A 12,332-nucleotide genomic window follows, 5' to 3' on the forward strand; every position below is an offset into this window, starting at 1 on the left:
CGTCTGTCTGATCTGCGCAAATCTCACTGGATTAACCTGCCGCTGTCTACATGTCACAGAACGTGGTTGAAATGGTGAAGTCCCAGGAGGATCAGAAACTGCACTTGGAGGAAGAGAATCGGAAGCTGAAGGAAGACCCTGGTTTTCAAAGCTTCCAGAAGCTGGAAAAAGAGATTCAGAGCTTGCAGCAACACCTGGATGTGAAAACGGAAAAGGTAACCATCTCAGCAGCTTGCCTTGCGATCAGTGAAGGTTGCGTATAATTCTTACAGAGAATCTGTCCTTGCTGGGAGTTAACTGTGTGAATCTTCCTAACAAAGTTCTCACTAAGGAACTTAAATATGAAAATCTTGGCAGGAGTTCAGAATTCATGTACATAGGTGTTATAACCCAAAAATTCAGTATTGGAATCAATACTTACTCTACCGACATTTATTTACAGACTGAATAAGCATTAGCCTCCAAGCTACAATGGTATCACTACAGCATGGTGACTCAGTGGTTAGCACTGCTGCCTCACAGCACCAGGGACCTGGGTTTGATGCTACCCTCGGGCGACTGTCTGTGTGGAGTTTGCACATTCTCCCTGTGTCTTTGTGGGTTCCCTCTGGGTGCTCCAGTTTACTCACATAGTCCAAAGCTGTGTAGGTTAAGTGGATTGGTCATGCTAAATTGCTGTATAGTGTCCAGGGATGTGCAGGTTATGTGGATTAGCCACAGTAAAAACCCCCATATGGGGTTACAAGGATTTTTTGGGGGAGGGAATGGGTCTGCTTGGGATGCTTTGTAGAGGATTGGTGCAGCCTCGACAGGCCGAATGGCCTCTTTCTGCACTTTCGCCATAGTAAGCAAAAGATTCCATCGATTAAAAAATGTTTCTTCTTCCAGTTCTGTTAAGTGATTCTGTTAAGTTCGCTTCTTGACTTGCTTAACACTTGTCATAATTGCATCGCAGATGGCTGCCATGGCTTGTGAAATGGAGGCGCTAAGACACAAGAATGAATGTCTCATGACAGGTAAAGCCGCTCTATTCTCTTCCATTGCTGCCGTTCCTTTCAAGGCTTGTGCTGATCTCTGACGCTATCCTCCTTATCCCTAACCCCCTTCCCCAACAGCAAACATGAAGGATTGGCAACAGGTCCAGGGCTTGAGGGAGCAAAGTCATGACTCATTGATCACCGCCATCCTGGGGGCAGTTCCGAGGCCATCCGATGGGCAGCACTGCAACCCTTGGGCGATGCACTTGTTTCAGGACCTCCAACCCGGTAACCAAGGAGTGAGGGAGCCATCTCCCTGTCGGATGGGGGGCTCGATCTCGCCCACAGTGACCCCTAGTGACAAGGGTGAGCAACGGCACGTGGGTTGCACCTCAGCCGGTGCAACCCGCGCTGAGACCTGGCTCAGTGGTATGTCGACAAGGTTCAACAAACATTCAAGACGGGCTGGCTCGCCAGACTGGTCATCTCCTGCTATGACCCAGAGCAGGACTCCATCTCCTCCCAGACCCAACTGTCCAGATGCACCGCCGAATACTAGCAAGTCACTGCGTGATTTCTCCTCAGAAGCTCAGAGTGAGGACGAGAAGTCGCAGGGAACAGTGATGACTCCTGCAATGAAGTGTTCGCTTCTGCTATCCCCTCGGCCTTTTAGATTGCACAGGTCGAACAGGAATAAAAAATGACATCCTTTGGTGAAGAACCAAATTATTTTTAAATCGACAAACCTTTGCATCCTTTTAAGAACCAAAAATGATCGGAACTCAATACTCTTAAAGGGGGCACTGCCTTCGTGTCATATTATGTGGCGTTAATGTGCTGGAATATTTTGTTTTGGAAAGGATTGCTCATGTTTAAGGACACAATTATGAATGGCTCCACACATCAGTGTGCTGCAAGTTGGTTGGTTTATGAGTGAGACAGACTTGGGAAATGTTCCTCCATCTCGGTTGCTCGACCTTTGATAAATTGCATGTTCGCAGAATCTCAGACCATTCAGTCCTGCACCAACTCTCTCTGAGCATTTTGACTTTGTGCCAAATTCCTTCCCATTTCCCATCTCCCTGTTTCCATTGAAATAATCACCCAATGCCTCCTCTTGAACGCCTCGGCTGATCCTGTCTCCACCTCGCTTCCGGGCAGCGCAGTTCAAACTGGGACCACTCACCGTGTGGAAAAGGTCTTTTCTCTTTATCTCAAAATGGCTTCTTTTGCAAAATTTGGCAATGCAGAGGGCGGTGCCAATGGGTGGAATAATGGTTTTACAATGTTAAATGCATGGTTGCTCAATTCCTTATTAATTGATGAATCTTTGTCACTTCTGAATAGTCATTCTCAATGTAATAACTGGTTATGGATAGATGAGTTGAGAACAAACATGACCAGTCCAATATGAATAAAACGGATATGTTTAATATTCCCACCCTCCCCATCATCCGAAAAGGGTATAATTATTTCCCCACATTTTGAGTAACTCTATGCAAAGATATAAGGGGCATAGCTGTTTTCTGAAGGTATATCAGTACCATTTGTAGTTACCCTGTTCAGATGGACATGAAAACCCCAAAGCACTTTTCCCATCTGTCCACCAAATGTTCTGTATAGTTTTCCCCATCCTTTCCATTAATTGGTTCCTTTGCCTTTTAACTTACCTGGACCTTATATAGGACTGAGTGACAAAAGCAGGCCATTCGGCCCATCAAGCCTGCTCCACCATTCTAACTCAATCTTGAATAAATTTAAAGACGCATCCACGACGGACTTCTCGTGAACAGAAGGTACTTTCATTGTATGTTTGTGATGGGGAAAGTTGGATACGTTGTGAAATGATGTCCCGAGGACATGAAAGGCACTATAGAAATGCAAGTTTACCCTTCCTTCCCAATAAAAACTTGCACGAGATTTCATTTTAGGGAGCACAGCCTGATTCTTGGTGCTTGCTCCTGATCATGTCCGCTTCCCCATGATGCATTGCAAGGAGCAGGAATGCACTTCCTGATGAGAACAGATCTCCAAAGTACAAGAAATAGGAGTTGATGACTAAATTAATGCCAGACAATCCCTCAGTTACAATTATAGATTTACATAGGGTTTCCATTGACCAGAAACTCACCTGGACTCGCCATATACAGTAAACGCAGTGGTGACAAGAGCAGGTCAGACGCTAGAAATACCGGTCGAGAGTGTGGTGCTGGAAAAGCACAGCTGGTCAGGCAGCATCCGAGAAGCAGGAGAACAGACGTTTCGGGCATAACTCTTCATCCTCATGCTTGAAACGTCGGTTCTCCTGCTCTTCGGATGCTGCCTGACCTGCTGTGCTTTCCCAGCACCACACTCTCGACTCTGATCTCCAGCATCTGCAGTCCTCACTTCCTGCTAGAAATACTGCAGGTAACTCGTGTCCTGTCTCCCCCAAAGCCTGTCTCTCACCTACAAGCCGCACGTCAAGAGTGTGATGGAATACTCTTCACTTAGATGGGTACAGCCCCAACTGCAGTCAAAAAGCTTGACACCATCCAGGATAAGACAGTCTGCTTGATTGGCACCACATCCGCAAACCCTCACTTCCCCCACCAGTGACGCTCAGTAGCAGTGTGTACAATCTAGAAGATGCACTGAGGGTGGGTGATGGGAACCAGATTTGTATAGGAGCTGATGTGATTTAGAATGCGCTGCCTGAAATCTTGGTGGAAGTGGACTCAAGACAATAGGAGGCTCCAAATGGGAACTGGATAAATCCTTGAAAGGGAAGTTAGCAGATGCTTGAACTCTGTTGACGAGTTGGATAGGTACGGTGGGCTGAGTGGCCTCCTCCTCTGCTGTAAGATTCTGTGTAATAATATCTGTGAAGTCAGTGCGATTGCCTCACACGTGACTTTTATGCCAGCTGACTGGATGGTAGCAGTCTATAGGTGTGTAGGTTGCCCTACCTATCAATGGCTTTCTTGCTAGCCTAGCCAACTGAGAGACAAGTTGGCTGGAGGGAGCTCAGAAACAGATCAACTGTGAATATTGGATCAGGCTTGAGGGGCTGAATGGCCTCCTCCCGTTCATATGGATATTTTCTAATCGTCCTGTTCAGCGATGTTAGGACTCACCTCTGGAGCAGGTTGTATTTGAACTTGGACCTCTTGACCCAGAGGTAGAGACAATACCACTGCACCATTAGAGCCCTCTTCCCGTTCATGTATTGCCAGCGTGTCAATCGTATGTGCATGCAGCCTATAAACTGTGGTAAAATCAATGTGTAATTAGACATATCATGCTTTCCTCATTTACAATTCCTGAACTTTATATGCTAAATTAATTTCGTCCAATTATTTAAGTTCCAACCTTTTTCTCCTGGAGTATAAAATGTTTCAAATTTGACATTCTTGCATTGGCCCTGATGAGAGCAAGTCAAGAAGTTTTGTCAACGTGTAGTCCATTACAGTAATAAGCAAATGATTTATTTAAAAACGATTAAACACTTAGCTTTGGGATCAAAGAAGGCTGCAATCTGCAGAGAATTTACACTTCTCTTTCTTCCTACTGTGCAGGGGGGAAGCCTGAAGTGAAATAAAGCATACTGCTACCAGCAATACCCCAAATCTGTCTGAGCAGTGTCTGCTGCACACTTTGTGCTTTCCTGATTTCATTGGGTGCATTGCACTTTGCTTATACTCTGAGTTGATTGACTGGTCCTAGTTACTACCTGAGTGCCTTCCTATTGGGCAGGTATTTGATTAGGCCTCGATTGTCTATGCAAGGTTATGAGGGGATTTGACAAGTGGTACGTATTCAAAAGATATTTTTGTTACTAGGGGAGCCATGAACTAGTGTACATGGGTCGCACAATGGTGGGCATTGCTGCCTCACAGTGCCAGGGATAGATTGGCAGGGGAGATTAGACAACCTTGATGCTGCTTAGGTTACTGTATTTTTTTGAACAACTATACCTTGTTAGTTGCTCCAGTCTATTAAACTAGTTTTCATTCCTACTGCATTGCTTTTTAAATTTCATACATTTCAGCTCCCAGTCAAAAACTGTACCATCCAACTAAATATCTAACTATTTTAATCTTACAGTTTTCTTTATCATAAATGACAGGATATGACTTGACCCCCTCAGAGAATCCAGTAACTGCCATTAGGACCTGGAAATATCCAAAGACATTTCCAAAGCACTATGCTGGTGTGAACTGTTGACATTCATTGCTTACAAACTGTGTGCATAAGCAGGTGGGACTTGGGTTTCACGAGGTGTCAGTTTCGTGTCAACAGCAGCATGATGGTACAGCTCCATGTACAAATGATCAGTCACTGTTAGAGTCATAGAGCCCTACAGCACACAGACTGGCTCTTTGGCCCAAACTGATCCATGCCAACGAAAATGTCCATCCACACTTACCCTACTTCCCTGCACTTGGCCCATATCCTTCTAAATCTTTCCTATCCACATATTTGTCCAAATGCCTTTTAAATGCTGTTAATGTTACCCCATCAACCACATCTCTGGGCAGCTCATTCTATATGCGTACCGCCCTCTGTGTAAAAAAAAAAGTTGCCCTCTTAGATTCCCTTTTATTCTTTCCCCTCTAACCTTAAACTGATGCCCTCTTCTTCCCGATTTCCCAGCTGTTGTAAGGCTATTATTATGGTTAGTTCTTAATTTCACTGTCAGAGTCATACAGCACAGAAATAGAGCTTTCAGTCCAATCACTCCATGCCAACCATAATCCCAAACTAAACTAGTCCCACCTGCCTGCGCTTGGCCCACATCCCTCCAAATATTTTCTATTCATGTACTTATTTAACTGTCTTTTAATGTTGTAACTATCTGCATTCAACACTTCCTCTGGCGATTCATTGCACACGTGAACCACACACTCTGTCTAAAAAAAAGCCTCTTGTGTCTTTTTAAAGTCTTTCTCCTCCCACCTTAAAAATATCTCACTTTTTTTGAATTCATCAACAATCTGGTTAGATCACATTTGATGCCCCTCCCTAATTACCCAGGAGGCAATTAAGAGCCAACCATGTTGCTGTTGATCTGAAATCACACTAGTCCAGACCCAACAAATTTCTTCCCTAATGGCCATTAGCGAACCAGGTACATTTTCCCAACAATGCTTTCATGGTCATCATTAGACTTTTAACTCCAAATTTTCATTATGTTCAAATTCTACCATCTGCCATGGAAAGATTTAAACCTGGGTCCCCAGGACGTTAAAACAAACTGGAAATCTGAAACAAGAACAGAAATTGTTGGAGAAACTCAGCAGGTTTTGCAGTATCTGGGGAGAGAAAGTAATGTCAACGTTTCGGGTCCAGTGACCCTTCATCAGAATTAGTAGTAGTTCTGTCAAAGGGTCACCAGATTAGAACTGTTAACTCTGCTTTCTCTCCACAGATGCTGCCAGACTTGCTGAATTTCTCCTGCAATTTCTATTTTGTTCCCCTGGATTACTAGTCTAGTGACAAAACTATGGATGCATCACCTCCCACAATTTCCTAACCATCTTTCCTTATAGACAATATTAGTTTTGAACATTCAGTGGAGGTCAATTTAACAGATTGCGATGAAGCGTCTCAGCCAGGAAAAGGAAGTTCAGTGTTTCTTCTTCTCTGTGATTAGCTGCATATTAATAATATTGAGAGTATTCTTTGTCCTAAAGCATGCAATTCCTTAAAAGGCTTGTTAAAAGTCCCAGGAATAATCGGGCATTTTCCAATGAAATTTGTTGCCGATATTTGTGCAGTGCCAAAGATGTAGGTTGTGCTGAGTTTGGAAATTTGTCAGTTTTATTTCTAAATAAAGGGTCTCTCAGTTCTGATCGAAAAGGAATTATCATGATATGCGCATACACTCTGCGGGAACTGTCACTGAGGAAAGCATAATATCAGGAATTATGAATTTATTTTAATTTACCCCAGTCTGGTGCTGAGTTTGCACTTGTGTATTTTGCAAAACACACTGGCAGAATAGGAATGGGAGTTGACCATTGAGCTCCTCAAGCATGTTCTGTCCACTAATGAGAAATCATGGTTTGCGACAATCATACTAATAGTGTTTGATTCCTAGTTTTGTAAAGATACATATTTAGCATGAGATTCTTTTACGGATTGTGATATGTATGTAACAATAATAACCAGAGCTGTATCTATATTGATGTGTCAAATTATGTTTTGCTGGAATGCTGTTTCTTTTATGATAAAATACTAAAGAACATCCAGACTTTGTCTTTTCAAATGCAAATAATTTCATTGTACTTCCCTTTTCTCCTGGGGAAGGAGTGTGACTGTCTAGTGTCTTGTGTTTGGCATGTAACGCTTAAGACTGAAAGTCAGCATTTGGTTAAAACCTACAATTAGAGATGTACAGTTGTTTGATTTCACTGTCCTGTTCACTTTCTGTTTTAAGATTTCCTCCTGTGGTCTGTCAATGTTGAGGGCTGAGAGGAGGCTTGTGGACTTGTTTCTGTGTTTTGTGCATGTCGGGTAATCTTATGGAAAAAGGTCTTTAATCAACGTCTCTCTATTTTAAAGTTAACCTACTCCTCCTGTATCACTCAACATCCTCTAACATCTTCCTGCCATTACATTTCAAGACTAACACAGCCCAGGTTTCTCAATTTCATTTCCTGTTTTGTATTTCAATCTTTTCAGTACCTGGGTTAATTGTTGTGATGTTTCTCTGAAACAGATGCCAGATGTTGAATGTTTCCGTTATATCATGGTGAGTTGGATATATCTAGACCAGTGCAGTCCTCACACATTGATTCCGTGTGGAATCACAAGTTACAACATTGCTGTGGAAAACTAAACACCTCAAGGCTTTTCACTGACATGAGACATTTCAGAGCAAGAGCATGGAAGGTGCATCTTTGTCATCTCCTGGATGGACTGAGATGACCAAAGAGGTGTGTGTCAAAGAGGAATTCTCCAAACTGTTATTTCTCCTCTTGGATCTGAGGTGCAATGGAGGGTAATCTATACTGAAGTGTCAGGGATTTCCTAGTTGTGCCTCCTCTATTCCATTTAATACATTGTATGCCCCTCCCTCCACCTCCATGTGGAAACAGCTCACGTTTCTCCAGTTTTCAATGATTTTGATGCATTTGATGTGACCTCATTGCTGTGACTTCTCTCTGTACCTTGGTTTATGTGACAGTGACTATGTGATGGGTGGCTCAGTGATTAGCACTGCTGCCTCACATGCCAGGGACCTGGATTCAGTTCCACCCTCGGGCGACTGTCTGTGTGGAGTTTGCACATTCTCCCTGTGTCAGTGTGGGTTTCCTCTGGGTGCTCCGGATTCCTCCCATAGCCTGAAAGATGTGCCATGCTAACTTGCCCATAGTGTCAAAGAATGCGTAGGCTAGGTGGATTAGCCATAGGAAATACAGGAATTGGATGGGGTGCCAGGATTGGGTGTATACCCAATCGGCCAAATGGCCTCTTTCTACATCGTAGGGATTCTATGATTTAGGTGACAAAATTCAAGTACAATCCTGAATTGCTTCCATTCATAAAGTAAATTATTTGATGTGTGCCACAGAGGCAATAATAAAAGATGTGGGATTTTATTGTGATCAATACATTTGAGGTTGGAACTGGAGGTTTGAAAGAACGTAGGACAGTACAGCACAGAACAGGCCCTTCAGCCCACGATGTTGTGCTGGCCATTGACCCTCATGTGAGGTAAACCTAATGTACGAACCCTCAAATGTTTGTGACCATATGCATGTCCAGCAGTCTCTTAAATATCCCCAATGACCTTGCTTCCACAACTGCTGCTGGCAACGCATTCCATGCTCTCTCAACTCTCTGCGGAAAGACCCCACCTCTGACATCCCCTCTATACTTTTCGCCAAATAGCTTAAAACTATGACCCCTCGTGTTAACAATTTCTGCCCTGGGAAAAAGTCTCTGGCTATCAACTCAATCTATGCCTCTCATTATCTTGTACACCTCAGTTAGGTCCCTTCTCTTCCTTCTTTTTTCCAATGAAAAATGTCTGAGCTCAGTCAACCTCTCTTCGTAAGATAAGCCCTCCATTCCAGGCAGCATCCTGGTAAACCTCCTCTGAACCCTCTCCAAAGCCTCCACATCTTTCCTATAATAGGGCGACCAGAACTGGACACAGTATTCCAAGTGCGGTCTAATCAAAGTTTTATAGAGCTGCAACAAGGTCTCATGGCTCTTAAACTCAATCCCATGTTAATGAAAGCAAAAACTCCATATGCTTTCTTAAAAACCCTGTCCACTTGGGTGGCCATTTTAAGGGATCTATGTGCAAGCACACCAAGATCACTCTGTTCCTCCACACTGGCAAGAATCCTGTCTTTAATCCTGTACTCAACTTTCAAGTTCGACCTTCCACAATGCATCACCTCACATTTATCCAGGTTGAACTCCATCTGCCACCTCTCAGCCCATCTCTACTTCCTGTCAATGTCCCGCTGCAGCCTACAACAGTCCTCTATACTGTCAACGACACCTCCAACCTTTGTGTAGTCTGCAAACTTGCTAACCCATCCTTCAATCTCCTCATCCAAGTCATTAATAAAAATTACTAAGAGTAGAGGCCCAAGAACAGAGCCCTGTGGAACACCACTCACCACTGACTTCCAGGCAGAATATTTTCCTTCCACTACCACTCGCTGTCTTCTGTCGACCAGTCAATTCTGTATCCAGGCAGCTAAATTTCCCTGTATCCCATTCCTCCTGACCTTCTGAATGAGCCTACCCTGGGGAACCTTATCAAATGCCTTGCTGAAGTCAATATACACCACATCAACCGCTCGACCCTCATCAACTTGTCTAGTAACATCCTCAAAGAACTGAATAAGATTTGTGAGGCATGACCTGCACCTCACAAAGCCATGCTGACTGCATTTGATCAAGCCATGTTCTCCCAAATGGTCATAAATCCTATCCCTCAGAATCCTTTCTAACACCTTGCAGATGACCGACATGAGACTGACTGGTCTGTAATTGCCGGGGATTTCCCTATTTCCTTTCTTGAAGAGAGGAATTACATTTGTCTCCCTCCAGTCCTCAGGTACGACTCCAGTGGAGAGGAAGGATGCAAAGATCTTCGTTAGCAGCGAAGCAATCACATTTCTCACTTCCCAAAGCACCTGAGGACAAATCTGGTCCGGGCCTGGCGACTTGTCAATCTTAATGTTTGTCAAAATTTTCAGCACATCAGCTTCCTCAATCTCTAACCGTTCCAGCATGTTTACCTGCTCCTCAATGGTTTCATTCACTGCAAGGTCCTTTTCTTTAGCAAAGACAGAAGCAAAAAACTCATTTAGGGCTTCCCGTCCCTCCTCAGACTCTATACACAAGTTCCCTATGCTATCCCTGATCGGCCCTACTCTTTCTTTGATCATTCTCTTATTCCTCACCTACATGTAAAATGCCTTTGGATTCTCTCTAATCCTTCCTGCCAAGCCTTTTTTGTGCCCCTCCTCCTGGCTCTCCTCAGACCATTTTTGAGCTCCTTTCTCGCCTGCCTGTAATCCTCTAGAGCTGAGCAAGATCCTTGCTTCCTCCACCTTACATAAGCTGCCTTGTTTCTTTTGACGAGAAGCTCCTCCGCTCCCATCATCCAAGATCCCTTCTTGCCTGTCTCAGAGGTACACATTTGTGCATCACTCACAACAAATGTTCCTTAAACAGTCTCCACATGTCTATAGTGCCCTTTCCATGGAACAATTGCTCCCAGTCCATGCTTTCCAATGCATGTCTGATAACATCATAGTTTCCTTTTCCCCAGTTGAATATCCTCCCATTGTGCCTGCTTCACTCCTTCTCCATAGCTATGTAGAATGTGAGGTAGTTGTGGTCACTATCACCAAAATGCTCTCCCACCACAAGATCTGACACCTGCCCAGGCTCATTGCTGAGCACCAAATCCAAAATGGCCTCTCCCCTCGTTGGCCTGTCAACGTACTGAGTTAGGAAACCCTCCTGAACACACCTTACAAAAACAGCTCCTTCCAAACAATCTGCTCAAATGAGGTTCCAATCAATATTGGAAAAGGAGGTACAATTGTCAGTTTTCTGCCTTGGTTGGCAAGACGCATTGTACAGGTAAGGGATTGGCTGTCTAACTCACCCAGTGGTCCAATGATTCCTCATCAGACTTCCAACTGTGGGCAACTCCAAATCTTTTACAGTGTAAGGCTGGCTCAGTGGACTGCATCCATTTTGACCTGTACTCGAAATACCGATTGATCCACTAATTTGTTGTGAGAACTCTGTATTATACAGTGTGGAGATGTAAAGGTGGCAGAGGGGTGGTGGGGGGTGATGTAGAGAAAGGGAATGTAGGCTAACATAGACACCAGAAAGGGGGTGGGGAAAAGAAAAGATAATATCAACTATTCTACCATGGAAGGTGGGTATCACTTGCAAGACCAGCCTTTGTTGCCCATCCCTAACTGCCCTTGGACTGAATGGCTTGCTTGGCCATTTTGAAGGGCATTTAAGAGTCGATCGTATTCCTGTGGATCTGGAGTTACATGTAGCCGGAATGACTAATGATGGCTGATTCCCTTCCCTAAAAGACATTAGTGAACCACCATGGTTTTGTGATAGTTATCATGGTCACTATTACTGAGACTTCAGTGGAACAGCCTCAAGAGGCTGAATGGCCTGGTCCTTTGTTCCAATTTCTGATGGTCTTAGGGAGACTAGCTTTAAATTTCAGGTTTTAGTCATTATATTTAAAACCACCAGCTGTCATTGGGGGTGTGGGGGGGAGGAGTTGTGAGCAGAGTGAATCTGCATCCCTGAGCATGGCCTCTGGATTATGACTCTATTAACATCCACTATACCACCATCTTCCAGCTTCCTATACAGAGTCATACAGTGCAGAAAAGGCCCTTCAGCCAATTAAGTCTGCACTGACTGAACTACCACTAAATGCATTCAAATCCCACTTTTCTGCACTTGTTCCTTGAATCTTATGATATTTCAAGTGCTCATCCAAATCTTTTTTAATGGTTGTAAGGATTCCAGCATCCACTACTTCCCAGGCAGTGCATTCCAGTTTCCCACTACCCTCTGAGTGAAAAAGCTTTTTCCACAAATCCACTCTGAATCTCCCGCTCCTTAGACTAGAACCGTGCCCCCTCGTGATTGACCTCTCAACCAAGGGGAATAGCTGCTCTCTGTTCATCCTGTCCATACCCCTCATAATCTTATATAGGACGGGAAAAATTTCTGGCTGTAAGAGCTGCTCCTTTTTTTTGGGGGTATTTTAGGTGCTGGAGGTGATTTCCTCGAATTCCAGAAGCAGCAATTACTGTTTTATATGCTGTTGCATTGCTTTGGAACTTTGGA

The 12,332-nt window shown here is 44.0% G+C and overlaps 1 protein-coding gene across 6 annotated transcripts in view; it reads left to right on the forward strand.

The window, feature by feature from the left end:
* The window catches only part of LOC140458444 (uncharacterized), a 128,323-nt gene extending 125,896 nt beyond the window's left edge, over nt 1-2,427 (forward strand). For all 6 annotated transcript variants that reach the window (XM_072553016.1, XM_072553018.1, XM_072553017.1 and 3 more), the window contains 3 exons: nt 60-215; nt 956-1,016; nt 1,116-2,427. In XM_072553016.1, coding sequence (XP_072409117.1) covers nt 60-215; nt 956-1,016; nt 1,116-1,681 — 783 coding nt within the window. In that variant the 3' untranslated portion in view covers nt 1,682-2,427. The remainder of the gene's footprint in view (nt 1-59; nt 216-955; nt 1,017-1,115) is intronic.
* Nucleotides 2,428-12,332: the final 9,905 nt, after the last annotated feature.

The sequence above is a fragment of the Chiloscyllium punctatum genome, chromosome 33 (genome assembly GCF_047496795.1).
Source record: "Chiloscyllium punctatum isolate Juve2018m chromosome 33, sChiPun1.3, whole genome shotgun sequence".
In the NCBI taxonomy this organism is placed as follows: Eukaryota; Metazoa; Chordata; class Chondrichthyes; order Orectolobiformes; family Hemiscylliidae; genus Chiloscyllium; species Chiloscyllium punctatum.